The 15,220-nt window shown below is 33.8% G+C and overlaps 1 protein-coding gene across 32 annotated transcripts in view; it reads left to right on the forward strand.

Annotated features, from left to right (window-relative positions):
• Positions 1-15,220, forward strand: part of Rims1 (regulating synaptic membrane exocytosis 1) — a 505,606-nt gene that overhangs the window by 345,530 nt on the left and 144,856 nt on the right. For 19 of the 32 annotated variants that reach the window (XR_011369887.1, XM_070012125.1, XM_070012126.1 and 16 more), the window contains 5 exons: positions 1,037-1,108; positions 5,754-5,910; positions 7,058-7,183; positions 8,728-8,790; positions 13,174-13,263. Coding sequence is in view for 31 of the 32 variants with exons in the window: in XM_070012125.1 (XP_069868226.1) it covers positions 1,037-1,108; positions 5,754-5,910; positions 7,058-7,183; positions 8,728-8,790; positions 13,174-13,263 (508 nt within the window). In the remaining variant the exon portion in view is untranslated. Of the gene's footprint in view, positions 1-1,036; positions 1,109-5,753; positions 5,911-7,057; positions 7,184-8,727; positions 8,791-12,217; positions 12,296-12,582; positions 12,697-13,173; positions 13,264-15,220 lie in introns of all 32 variants that reach the window. The other 13 variants (XM_070012116.1, XM_070012122.1, XM_070012131.1 and 10 more) reach the window with 5 other exon arrangements.

Raw genomic sequence — 15,220 nt, forward strand, 5'->3', positions numbered from 1 at the left:
AGTCAGCTTGCAAACAAATCCTTGAGACTCTGATCTCCTATTAATCTGCAAAAAGCCAGGAGTGAAGGTATGGCTCAAATTGTAGTGCTAAAGACTTAAGCCAAATGTGTTTGTGAGGCCTTGAATTCAAGCCCCAGTACACATACACACACACACACACACACACACACACACACACACACACACAGTAATTTTTGAGTTGTGAGCAAATATCTCATTTAACCACTGAAACTTACAAGCTTAATTTTGGTAACTGATAACCAAATTTTTTTCATACAATTGGATATTACATGTTATTTCTTCTCTGATCAATCATTTCCTCAAAATCTATTTTTAATGTCACAGAATGGCTAATTTTAGAAGCGAAATGTATTTTCTAAAGGGCCCAATGACTTGTCAGGACTACTTTCTCCATAGAGCTGCAGCAAAGAGAAAGCTCTTGGAGACTTTCCACTCAGCATCATCCTTGAGATGCAGAGGAAGGTCCTTTAAGTTAATTTATTCACTCTACTGAAAGCTTTTAGGTAGTATTTTAAATACATAATAATCTTAGCAGTCTTATTCTCTGAAGCTCCTTTGTCTTTATGTCTTCAGTATTGTAAGTACATTTTGAGAAAATGTTATCCTTTTTATTTATTTATTTATTTATTTATTTATATTTAGTGCCAACACTGGGGCTTGAACTCATAGCCTCACATTCTCACTTGCCCTTTGTCTTTTTAAGGCTAACAGTCTGCCACTTGAGCCACGGCTCCACTTTTGGCTATTAGTTGAAGATAAGGTCCTGATGAACTTTTCTGCTTAGTCTGGTTTTGAATCTTGGTCCTCAGATCTCAACCTCCTCAGTAACTAGGATTTCAGGCTTGAGCCTCCAGTACCTGGCAAACAATTTTGTCTTGAAAACTCAGTTCCGTGTTTAAGTTGTGTTGTTCTTGTTCCCAGTATTTACTAGCAAGTAATTAAGCATTAAGAAAAAAATAAGCATGTCCTTTACCATGCAGACACAGAGGTATCTGTTTGCCTTACTGTTGTGCAGGATCTCAGCGAATCAGTGATAGTGACATCTCAGATTATGAGGTTGATGATGGTATTGGAGTAGTTCCTCCAGGTGCGTGGATGTGAAGAGCATGGCTCTGCTTCCCTGTGTGTCAACTGCCAGACTTCTTCCAGATACTGAGCTGGATTTCTGCAGCACAGAAAAAAAAAATCAGTATAATGTTATTCCATGGTGACTTGTGTTTCCAATTGTTAAAACGTTGAAAATGACTGAACTAGTATCTATTAACACCATCCCTGTTTGCTTCATTTAATCAGGCTCTTCCATAGAAGCAGCATAGTCAGGAAAAACAAATTCTCGATTTCACGATGCTCTGAGCATAAGTAAACATATGAATTTCATTTTGCAAGGATATGGTTTAAATTCCATTCTCCTGTATCTTATATTGCATTTATGTGATCTGTTCTCTTCCTTCGTTTCTGAAAATAATGTAGCAGTCCATGGAATATACTGAGGAAGGTGCATGGCAGGGTTGGAAATTGCATGTGGCATGGCTATCGCTTTTAGCGCTTCTGTGATGTGCTCACCACTGACAATGCCTAGATTGTGTGTGTATATGTCTTTAAATAGGAAAATGCTTCAGAAAGATCCAACGTTAATTTGAAATGAACAATTTGTCATTGTATAGTTGGTCAGATTTGGGGGCATATTTTACAGTTAGAACTTGCATTTCCTATCTGAATTTTGTCCAGAAAGTGTGTAAAATCAAGTACTAATGGTTAATCCTAAGTAATTTCCTTTGGTTTATTAATAAAAGGAAATTAAATATTCAAATAACAACAGATTAAAGGGTCCTGTGTTGAAGAAACGTGATTTATTGAAACCAGTTTGTTTGAATAGTGTTTATATATGTCCTCTTAATTTATGTAATTTTCAAAAGGAGATGCACTTAATTTGAGGGCAATAATAGCTTTTGTAAATTATCAACTTTGGAAAAATTGGTTCTACACTAGTGACCAAATTCACAATTTGATGTAGTGCATACAGCTTCATTGGACATAGGAGAAAATTACGGAGAATTCTATAAATTTAGTTGGATTGGCTCTCTATAATTCAGAGAAAGTATAGTATTTAATCATGTAGGAGAGTAGCATAGTTGGGTATGTTGGCACATGCCTGTAATCCTAACTCTTCTGGAGGTGGAGACAGAAGACTTGCCATGGTTGAGGCCCATCCACACAAAGTGAGGGAGACACTATCTCACAAACACAATACCAGCAAAAGGGCTATGGGGTGTGGACCAAGTGTGGATCACTTGTATGGTTTGTTTCAGGCCTTGGGTTCATTCCTCAGCACCATACAAAGTAGCAAACCAAATATTGTTAAATCAAAAGCTTAGTATTATGAACACCTACATATTTATATATTACTCTTTGATATCAAAGTATAAGAGGAAGATTTGAATAATACTGTATAAGTATTTTCTATTTTTTTAAAATTTTATTTGGTTTCTTTTTCTTTGTGCTGATCCTGGAGCTTGAACTCAGAGCCTGGGAACTATCTCTGAGCTTTTTGGCTCAAGGCCAGCACTCTACTACTTGAGACATAGTTCTGCTGCCAGCTTTTAGCTGCTTAATTGGAGATATGAGTCTCACAGGTTTTCTCCTGGCCAGCCTGGCTTTGAACCATGATCTCAGAGCTCAGCCTCCTGAGTATCTAGGATTACTAGCTTTGAACCACCTGTGTCCAGCTGTCGTTTTTATTTCTTAAAGAAATAAAATCTGTAGTTGTATATATTCCCAACAGAAACTTCCAGAATATAACAGATTATTTTTTTAATGAAACTGAAAGGAAAAATGACTAAATTTAAATCTAAGATCATATTCACATAGGAAGTACATTAATGTTATAGCAGTTAGTAGATAGGATAGCTATCACATATAATAAAATTCTTGACTATTAGGAGTCATAATGTTTTCACCAGCTTACATAGAGTTTTCTTCTATGGGTTGGTCTTACATTGTATTCACATAAAATTTTGTAATTTTATTTTATTTATTTATTTATTTGGGTCTGGTCGTGGGGCCTGAACTCTGCGCCTGGGCCTTGTCTTTCAGCTCTTCAGCTCAAGGCTAGTACTCTACCACTTGAGTCACAGTGCCACTTCCGGCTTTTTTCTTTTTGCTTATGTGGTGCTGAGGAATCGAACCCAGGGTCTCAGGCATGCAAAGCAAGCACTCTACCACTGAGCCACCTTCCCAGCCCCAAATTTTGTAATTTTAATAATGAGACAGGGCACAGCTGATGTTCAGACTAAATGTTTACTAATGTGATTAGTTTCTTTTGTTTTTTTCTTTTCTGATATGAGATACTGAACAGTTAAAAGGAACTATAGGATCTACTACAAATGGGATTAATTTTTTGTACCATGAAAGAACACAAAATTCTAAAAAGGTCTGAAGTCCAATGCTGAAATGCTCTTATCAGAATGTATGATGCACAAATAATATACTTTATCATACATATAAGAACAATGTTTAAATTGTTATTTGAAATAACATTTCTATTCTTCTATTTAGCTTTTATTAAATCAATTGTAGGGGTTAAACTCAGGGTCTGGGCCCTGAGCTTTTTTTGCTTAAGGATAGTACTTTTAGCCACACTTAGACATCTGGTTTTTAGGTGGTTAATTGGAACTAAAAGTTTCAGGCACGTTCTGCCCCAGTTGAATTCGAAATTTGATTTTCAGATCTCAGCTTCCCAGGTATCTAGGATTACAGGCATAAGTTACCAGCATCCAGATTTATTTAACATCTTAAAGTGCATTGAACCTACATTTTGACAGATTATAATCGTTTATATAAATCATAAAAATTTATTTCTCTTCATAGTCATATAATTTATTTGTATTTTCGAGTAATCATCCATCCAATAATGCACAGATTGTAGCATATAAAGCTACATGACACAAATGCAATGTAGTGAAATCACACAGTGATATACCTTTTATTTATTTATTTAATTTGTTGATTGTGGGGCTTGACCTCTGGGCCTGGGCATTGTCCCTGTGCTCTTCAGCTCAAGGCAAGCACTCTACCACTTCAGCCACAGTGCTGCTTCCAGTTTTCTGGTGGTGTATTGGAGATAAGAGTCTCATGAATTTTCCTGCCCAGGCTGGCTTTGAAACACAGTCCTCAGCTCTCAGCCTCCTGAGTAGCTAGGATTATAGGCATGAGCCACAGGCATCTGGCATGATTTTAAATAAAGAGAAAAATTGATGTATTGAGAAAATATGCAATAAGGTAAAATGAAGTCAAGGATTTTACTGATAAGCATAATATATTATCACTGTTAGAGATAAATTATAAAAAAATAGCTTGTTCATTTTTCTAACATACAATGTGAAGAGAAAATTTATATCGATGAAATTTCTTGTTGACCTGAAGAATCTCAAATGCTTAGTTCAGAATGCTGTACCACAGCAAATCTTAAATGTCTTTCTACCTTGACTTTTCTAAAATCTGTTCCACATATTTAATAGCTTTTCTGAAAGATAAGTATAGTAGGTTGTGAATTTATATTTGATGAACTCTTCAAAGATCTTCCTCAGAGTATAAGTTTAGTTACAAAATTATGATATTACACAGATTAACTGCTAGGAAATGATTAGCTTTTAGAAATGATGTTTTATGGCATTTTTAAAAATAATACATGACTTTCAAAGTTAAAGGATGAACAAAAATTTAAGTTGCCCAGCTAAAAGACTACTTCCATGGTCCATGTGCATTTTATGTAATTGAAAATATAACTGCTATTTCCTCTTACCATACATTACTATTTTATTTTCTTTGTACTAATAGAAAATAACAACCATTATGGGAACATTCTAAATTTCAGCTTCTGTACAGTTGAGATTACTATTTTTTTCCTTAATCAAATTAGAGATGATATAAGAAAAAACCCTTTATACTTCAAGGACAAAGATCATTATAATTTAGTTTTAATTGCACTTTTTGTAAACTGCATTAGTTAAGTCATGCTACATTCATAACCTATAGAAGAAATGTCCATGGTAGAACTGATGTTTTAGTAACGTTAATTTTTTCTCTACATATTGCCATAATCATCTTCACTCATAAATTACTTATATTTGAAAATTGCAGTATTACCTATGATTTGCACAATTCATTATCTATTTGTAACACTCAAATTTCTTCTACACTCTTTGTTTTTTAAAAGTAGTCTACCACTGTTTTCTTTTTTACCCTAGTCTTGTGCTAGAATAGTTTTATTGTCCATTTATTAGTGAATCTGTTTGCAATTCATCTACAATCTTCTAGAAGATTCAAATAAAGAATTTATATAAATTTAAAAAGATACCAAAATTCTAAGCATTGACTTGCATATTAGTGATAGTTCACAATCAACTGCTTGATGTATGTTGTTGAAATGCTACTAACTCATTTGTTCTTTCAATTAAAATAGTGTCCTAAGTCATCATAATGTCTGAGGCATTAACTGTCACGTTCATAGTTGGTATCTTCATAGTAGCGTGGAACCAAAGAGTAATTGTTCTTATGCATGTATATGTTACACTCTGTGTACGTATACATAATACTTTTGAAGACAAGGCTAACACTATTGATTGCATGGCACTTTTAATAGGTTGATGGCTGCATTAATAGAATTTTGTTTTTTAATGTTTGCCTGATGGAAGAACTCTAACTTTTTTTGTGTGTGTATGTATTTTTGTCAGTGGGTTATAGGTCTAGTGCTAGAGAAATTAAAGCAACCACATTAACAGTGCCGGAACAGCAAAGAACCACTCACCACCGCTCACGCTCAGTATCTCCTCATCGCGGCGATGATCAGGGAAGGCCGCGTTCACGTTTACCAAATGTGCCATTACAGAGGTAAGTATTCAAGAGACTCTGAATTCCTATAAGAATAAATCTGCAGGGCTGGGAAGGTGGCTCAGTGGTAGAGCGCTTGCCTTGAATGCATGAGGCCCTGGGTTCGATTCCTCAGCACCACATAAACAAAAAGAAAAAAAAAGCTGGAAGTGGCACTGTGGCTCAAGTGGTAGAGCACTAGCCTTGAGCTGAAGAGCTGAGGGACAGCGCCCAGGCCCAGAGTTCAGGCCCCACGACCGGACCCAAAAAAAAAAAAAAAAAAAAGAATAAATCTGCAACAAAATAATGGTTATGTCAATCAAATTTGTTTACTTAGAATTATTTGTAGCAAAATATTTATTCTTCACTCAACCTATGCAGTACTTTGTTCTTTAGTTTTAAGAAGTTCTCTAGAGGATGGAAAATATTTATATTCTAAGCAGAGCATTGAATAACTATCGCATTCTGCTTGCAAGTTTTCATTCCTCTTAGGGGAATTCTCACAATAATGAAGCAGAATTATGGAGGAAAATGGCAGAGGGCAAGCTTGAAGGAGAACGTATCTTAAGAGAATTAGCATTACATAGTTGGAGAAGTTTCAGTGCAGGAAAAATTGTCTAAAACACATGTATTACTCTATCCTATCTTACTTCGGCTGTGCAACAAGAGTTGTAGTGATGAGGATCATAATTATGTCCCTTTTTTTGATTGTGATGTTAAAGGAAGGTGGAGAAATGTAGCACAAGAAAAGCTGATTGTGTACTCTTAAAAATAATTGATTAAAATAAGCATGAGAGCTTAGTGCTGGTGGCTTACAACTGTAATCCTACCTATTCAGGAGGATTGCAGTTCAAAGCCAGCCAAGGCAGGAAAGTTTATGAGACTCTTATCACCAGTTAACTACCAAAAAAACCAGAAGTGATGCTATGGCTCAAGTGGTAGAATGCCAACTTTGAGCAAAAAAGCCAAGCGAGAGACCCTGAGTTCAAGCCTCATTATTGGCACAAAAATAACAACAACACAAAAACAGGTTTAAGGATGATATCAACACTGTTTAAACCACATTATTTGTTTGCCAATTTCTGTCCATTTATTTCTCTTATTCTGGGTAACATTATTAGGAGTTGGTATGCTTTGACACATGAATATTCTTTGTAATCAATTTTAGGAGCTTAGATGAAATTCATCCAACCAGAAGATCACGCTCTCCAACCAGACACCATGATGCCTCCCGAAGTCCCATTGACCATAGAGCCAGAGATGTGGACAGTCAATATTTATCTGAACAAGACAGGTACTTGTCCAAATTATTATCTTAACACTGTGAGTTTTTCTTCCTTCTAACTTGATGCACACAGATACGGTGGCATACTACATTAAAAAGTGAAATTATTTCATCATTCAACCCCGAACTTTACTCTGGAAATGTTTAAGACATTCTAACATAAATGCAACTCTAGAAATTAATGGCTCAACATTATACAGTTGTTTTCTTAAATCATGCATTATATTTATATTTAGCCAGTTGCAAACGTACAGTTGTTGATTTAGATTTTGACATAAATTATAGAAGGGCACCTATAGGAGCAATTTTCTAGTATTCATCTTTTAAGAGTCACTGTGTTTGGGATGCTGTTTTTTGTAATTGTTAAATTATTTATGTAATGAAATATTTTGAACATGGGTTATCTGAAAGGCAGCTAATATTACAGATTTTCTGTGATAAATTCAATCATATAGTATTTGTGATAAATCACTTTTAAAATAAAATGTCTTTCCATAAATTCCTATAAAACATAAGATACTAAGATGGGTTCTGTCTTATATGAATATGACTTTAGTTCTGCACTTATTTATGAGAAAATGCTTACTGCAACTTTGCATCATGAACCTATTATTCAGCCTGCCCATTGAGCCTTACAACCATGTGCTTGTTTTGTGAGGCTGACCCGAAGCTCGGGGGCTGGTTTAAAACTTCACAGTATTTAGTAAGTGTTGGATGTACCCTTCTGGCTTTATGAAGTGGGGGAAGTTACTTTGAGGTATAGGGAAATGATAGTGTTACTGAGTGATTCTGTAGCATGGAATCAAGCCCAGGATGACTTTTTCAACTACCTCATTGACTGGGACGTGGGGCTATGACCGTCAGGAGGGGATTAACAATGGTCCCAGGGACAGAAAACTGCTCTGAAGAATAGGGTTCTAGACTTCTCACATTCATTTGGGTCTCTGAATTTTAGTGCGGCTGGCTAACGGGTTATCAATTATAGTGAATATAATTAGTATATATAAAAGGTACAATTTTAGTGTGAAAATCCTAATCACATCCATTCCTACTTGATGAAGAAAAAAGTACTGTCTATTGAATTTTCAGTGGCTATACAAGCCAAGAAAATTATCATGAATTAATTTGCTATAAAGAAAAAAAAAGCTTTTAAAGTTCCAGTTAATATCAGAAAGACCAAGTATGTGTTGTTTAAATATTCACATGATTATACTTGAAAACATATTCCTTGTAGCTTATGAGGAAAACTTAATTTTATTTTGAGTTTATGTTCTACAAAATAATATTGAAACACACTAGCAGATCAGCAACAGCATATAGGACTCAGCCACAATGTTTGTACTTTATTGTTTAAATTTTTTAAATACTGTCATGTTTATTTATTTATTTATTTATTTATTTATTTTTCTTTAACCTCTCAAGCAAGTATGCTAGTGCAGACAATCTGGTTTCTTCCCTTTTCATGTTTCCATTGGCATACCATCGGCATAACCCATGTCATTTAATGCCTCATAATTTATCTGTTTCACTCACCACCCATCCTGTCTGTGCAGTGAGCTTCTTATGCTGCCCAGAGCAAAACGAGGACGAAGTGCAGAATGCCTACATACTACCAGGTAATTACAGGGATTTGGTAATGGTGACTGTGTGTGATGACTTTCTTTCCATTCTCCTATTCTTCCGTCTTTTCTTCAGTAGTATTATGACAAGTAGAAATTCACTGAGTATTCAAAAATTGCTTTACCTTCTATGGAGGTTATGAAAAAGTTTCCAGATATATTCCAGTTCTAATCCAGACAGACTACTTGGCTATCTAAAGTTCAAAATTCAAAAAGAATAAGCCTGTGTGAAGCTATTTTCACATTCAGAAAACCCAGGCACTAGGTTCCAGATACTCACTCTGAGTACTTCCTGCTCCTCCTAGCACACACATCAACTGTCTAGTCACCGTTCTGATCTGTGCATGGCAGTCTTAGTGGTTTCATGATTATAATTTCGCCTTTTGTTTTCATTTTTTCCTTTTGGAATTTACTGTTATGTTATTCATATGTCAATTGTGTATGTTACAATATTATCAGTGCATTTTTAATGCTAGACCTTCAGCTTCCTTCTTGTTTAAAGATTGTTTGATCTTTTAACTTCTTAACTTATCAAGCCCCTGCCAGAATAGAAATAATGCATTATAAAATTTTCCTAAAACATGTGAGTAAATATACCTTTTATTCAGATTAGGAGAAAAAGGATCAGTCTCCTGGAAATTACATCTTAAAGCTTGATACTTTATGCTAGTCTCATTAGATCTTGAATTTTATATCTAAAGAACAATTTTTTTTACAGTGTATTCATTTTACAAGTCTGAAGTTACCCTAGTGATAACTACTACAGTGTTTCTTTTAAATACTTGGGAAAATAGATGAGGAAATATTAACCAATATAGGAAAACATAAATCAAAAATACTGTAAAAATCACTCAATTCGGATGCCATACTGTTTAAGATTATCATTAGCTTTTCTTCTAGGCAATCATATTGTCAATAGATGGTTGTTCAGTAATTCTGGATGTTTGTACCTACTTTTGCTGATGGGACTACAAACAAAATAGACACATAGGCATACATGCACAGGTACAAACACTCTGTATTTATTAAAGTACTTGTGAGATGCCTGGCATCTCATGTATATTTCTAGGCTACATACATCAGTAGTCTAAATAGAGTAGATCAGTAAATTTTTCCATGTCCTTATTTTGTACCAGTATTTGTGAAGGCATCATTCTATGCCATCTTAATCTGAATGTTGACATTTTACTAATAATTCTGAAATCCATTTGTATTATTGGTTTCATAGAATCAATATGTTGATTTACATGTCTGATTCATGCAATAATCATATAGTTAATAGTTAATCATATAGTTGGTACTTGAATGAACAGCAGAGACAGATCAATCCCTGAAGCTGATTGTACAACAACAACATCAACTTAGTTAGAGGGGTAGAGTCATATGTATCTTTTAGTGTTTTCTTTTACCACTTCCTTCCTGATATTTTTAATAACAGTAATTGTCCCACTTGTTTTTGACTGCCAAATGCATTTTTAGTACAACTACCCATAATTGTAACAATTGCCCTTTTAGTCCTCAATTTTCAAATACTTCTCATTCATTTTATTTTCTGTAAGGACAGAAAACATAAATTCAAATATATGTATTTTTATACAATGTTTTCTGTATCTGTACTAATGCATTTATAAAAAGTTTTCATCAGTATTTGTATAATAAAATATACAAGCATAAATAATCATATATGTATATATAGATATGTAAATAATTAGCTTGTTTTCTTATAAATTATGGAAAGTTATTATCAATATAGCTTTTAAGGTTAAATATTCTCCAATGCTTTAAAATTTTATCATTATCATGTTTACTCTATTTTTAAGTATAAATAATTAAAAAATTAAAATCTGAGGATTTACTACCTTCAATAAATCTGTATGTTATTGAGTACAGTATTAGTATTTAGTGAACCTTATCTTGGTTTTCTCAGAATACTGTGTTATGAATATTACTTTTTCATTTTATATATGAGGAAAACAATTCTCAGAAAGTTTAATTTGCTTACATCACAATAAAGATTCAAGATCAAATCTACTTAATAGTTTTCAAATAACTAATTTTTCCAAAACTGTAATAGTTGGTTCTATGAGAGGTTCTATCACCAAAACTAATTTTGAGTTAAGTAGCTTGGAAATTTTACAAACTAAAGTCTTCCCTGCTATGAGTATTGAAGAAATCTAAAGTACTAAAGAAACTGATTTTGTATTATTTAATCCACTTAGACCAAATTGATCATCATGACATACATTTTTCATAAAATATTTCTCAGAAAGTGGTAACATTCCAAAGATACTGTAGCTCTCTTTGTTGTGGATATGTTCTCCATATTATCTCATCTAATCCACATAGTACTAATTAAGTGGTTATATCTGCCATTTTATAGCTGTAAAACAGAGTCTTGACCTGGTTTTCCAGTTCATAGTCACTGTGCTTCACTTGAATATTTATACAAGTTTAGACACTCAGACTATACTTTCCCCATCCATTTCCCATTTCATTTGATCTCTGTTAAAGTATTCCTGAAAAATAATTTTTGAGGATATTTCTTAGGAAATTTTATAGCAACTTATTACTAAAAGTGTTTGCCTAAGGGTAGAGATTGCAAAGAAGTTTCTGTAAAACAATCTGAATCCTTTCATTAAAAATGTTTTCCTCAACAAGTGCTTCCAATGGGACTCTAGTACATTTTTATATTCTTGCTTTAAGGTATTTCCTTTGATTTGACCATTAGCATAAATGTGATCAAATTTGTAGAGTGTTTAATACTCTGCACATCCTTGATAAATGCAGGTTCTCTTCCCTACTTTCTATACTTCAGTGTAAACTAAAATAGATGATAGATTTTCATAATTGGTAGTTTGTAGAACTTTATTAAACTAGCAAGAAATTAACTAACTGTACCTGGTTTTACTGTTTGTGATGATAAATTTTACCCATGATTGATGTGGATCCCCAAGCTGAGAAATAAAAAGAACTTGCTTTAAGCCATCACTTTGAGGGTCCTTTTGTTCTTTCAGTACCATGACCAAACTCATCAATTCTTTGGATTTTCAACATTCATTCAGTCCTATTTTACCTCTCAGAATTACCCAAACTGCTAATTTGTATTTATCTGTAGGTTGTTTGGTTCTATAAAAGAAGTTATAAAGCCAGAGACTTAAGCATTAAATTTTAACATTTTAATAATTCACAGAATCTGGTTACCAAGTATTTTTTCTAATTAAGGTAATTATTGAGCAGTATGAAATTAGATGTCTATGATTTCATATTTTATATTTTATTAATTCTAATCCTGCCTTCAATTATTTGGGCTCTTCAAAGATCCATCCACCTAGCTTTGTAGGTTTCTTAGATTTTTACTATCCTAGTGAAATTTGCTTCATGTGTATTTTTCTGTTTCCTGCGTGTTTGTATTGCCACGTTCCAGACATCTTGTTAAACACTATAAATCATTACCACCCAAGATGCCTTTATTACAGAACGGCTCTCACTGGAATGTCTACAGGTAAGAGCCACACTGTGAGCCCATTGTAAACTAATCCCTAATCCCCTGCCTAACAAAAATTGGAAGAATTTTCTTTAGAAATTAATTACACAGATAAACATTAAATTAACATTACCCAAATCTTGTCTTTGTTGTAAAACTTGATAATTGTAGAACTAATTCTCTAAAGCAAATCTCACTACAATGTCTCAGTTCCAGTTGTCTGTCCTTTATTTGTTGTTGTACTTGTTGATTTTAATTATGGAAATTAATTTTATTTTATTTGTGTATGGTTTTAATTTGTGAAGCTCAATTCTGCCTGCACATGCTAAGACCAAATCAGTGACTAGACAGGACATTCCCTTTCATCATGAATACTTTAATTCAAGAAAATTGAGATTTACTGATGAAATACTGGTTAGGTAAGAACACTGGAAGTGTTATCTTCCTCCTCCCTTGTCTGGTGTTGTGAACCAAAATAGTTGAGCTGTAAAATTATTTCATCTCTGATGTCCTTCATTTTGTTTTGGTGTAGCATCGTTCGTGGTAATAAATTCTTAGGCTTTTTGTTTTACTTCTTGCTGTATCTAGTTTTTTTGTTGTTTGTTTGTTTTTCCCATAAGTAGAATGTGACTTAAGTGTCATATTTCAGTCTGAAATCCTTTGAAAGAAATTATGCAAAGCAATATAAGCATAATATTTGTTTAGCTCCATCTTCTAAACAAAATTTTACACTTGTCATCCTGTCAACTCTCTCATATTCTTATGAACTGAATCACAGTGATTCTACCTTTTATGTAAAAAGATCATTATTTTATGCTTTACTCTCTAACATGGTCTTCCTTTCTTTGTTTTCTTTGTCTTTCTTTCTACCACTGGATGCAATGCACTGGCACTAGTGAACTACAGCCCTCGCTTGACAGGGCTAGGAGTGCTAGTACTAACTGCTTGAGACCAGATACTAGTTTGCATTCACCAGAACGAGAAAGGTATCAAATAAAGACTTTCTTAATTTCTTATCACTTGTATTGGTGATTTTTTTGATCATTTTGTTTCATGTGTGTCTTGCAGGTTTATTCATTCATGTTCACTTGGCTAATTGTCTACATTTTCTCTGCCTTGATATACATGTGCGTTTGAGATATGTGCATGGGATACGTCCAGAGTGCACATGCACATAGCTCTACGAATGTTGCAAATTGTTTGATGTAATTTGTGGTTGCTTCTAGCTGCTGCTTTCCCTCTTCTGTTGCTGTTCAGTCCTTTTATTTATGTACTACTCAGGGGACCTTCAGTATGCTGATAATATTGTAAAGTCCAGTGAATTACCTCCAGGAAAGGATAACCTTCCTGTTAGTAGTACTGATAAATAGTATTTATACACTTGACTATAATCATGCATAAACCAATAATAGGAATTTCACTTAGACCATATGTTTCCCTTAGATATCTGTAGCCACTTTTTAATTCATCTCTTTGGTATAGATGTTCTGTGTTAAATTCATTTTGGCAAAAATTATGTGATAAGCAGAGATTTCCTGTGGCTTACAAGAATGAATACATAAAATATATACCCACATAATTTTAGTGGAAAAACTATAAATGTCTGATTGGTTAATCTGACTTTAATTCATAAGGATTATTTGGTAAAGGTTTACACTGTTTTCAAATTGTAAGCATTTAAACTTTACATTGTGTCTGAACTTTCTGATTCAGTAAATTCAGTTATTACTGAGAGTTTTGTTTATAATTACCATTCCTTTTTATAAGTGAGAAGTCATTCAGTCATTCAGGGGAAGCTGCAATCTGCTGCTGTACGAATTGTCACACCTGTAATCCTAACTACTCATGAGGCTGTGATCTGAGGATCATAGTCCAAAGCTAGCCAGAGCAGAAAAGTTTGTGAGAAATTTAGTTCCAATTAACCAGTAATTTGGAGATTTTTCTTGCAATTAACCAGTAATTTGGAGATTGTTCTTGCAAAAAGCAAGTGGCAGAGATCAAGTGATAGAGCACTAGCTTGAGCAAAAAAGCCAAGGGAAAGCAAGGAGGCCCTGAGTAACAACATACACAGAAAGAAAAGAAGAACGAAAGGAGGAAAGAGAAAAAGGAAGTAAGGAAGGGATGAAAGGAAAGAAGATGAAAGAAAGTAAAAGAAAAGAATTGAAAAGAAAAATAATTCAAGCTACACATGTATTTTCCAATTGTCTAGGGTGATTTTTTTTTTGTGGAACAAGGAATTGAACTATGGCTTAAGGCATGCTACACCAGAACTTTGTCATTGGAGCTCTAAATTTTGAGAGTTTTAATCCTTATAAACAAGTGTGTTAAAACTTTACTGTGTCACTATTATTAAAAAAAAACTAGTAGCAAGATAACTTGCATTCCTTTATGCCTCCTGAGTCATACCTCCTTTGTATAACTTTTTTGCTCTTTCTACCTGGAACTAGCCATTCTTGTTACTGCTGGGTGGCACAAGTGTTCTAATGGTGCAGCCTCTTTAGCATGCTTCTTTATAGCCAGAGTTCACAATTCTGTAAACATCTCAAATTACACCATTAAATCATGTCAGCCTATAGACAAGAAAGCTAGCCATAATTAGTGTACATGTGACTGTCCAGTTCAAGTGAGCAAATATACCAATACTATAGGAAGAAAAATGAATGGAAAACTTTATTCACTGTATGCAGTGAATAAAACTATGTTTTCTATAAAAAAATCAAGGATCCTAAATTTATTGAGAACACTTTATAGATAATAAGAAAATAAAGTGAGATATGTTTTCATAAAATAGGCTACAGGTCAATATTTACATGGTTTTGAAGATGGGGACTATAAAATCCCTTTCTAACACATGCATAAAAGAAGCTGAGAATGAATGAATAAGGGTAGAGAAAATGGTGTCTGGGATCTTTGGAAAGTTCTTTGGTCAAGAAATGTAGGGGG

This window comes from Dipodomys merriami, unplaced genomic scaffold (assembly GCF_024711535.1).
Source record: "Dipodomys merriami isolate MVZ:Mamm:240054 unplaced genomic scaffold, mDipMer1.0.p SCAF_89, whole genome shotgun sequence".
In the NCBI taxonomy this organism is placed as follows: domain Eukaryota; kingdom Metazoa; phylum Chordata; class Mammalia; order Rodentia; family Heteromyidae; genus Dipodomys; species Dipodomys merriami.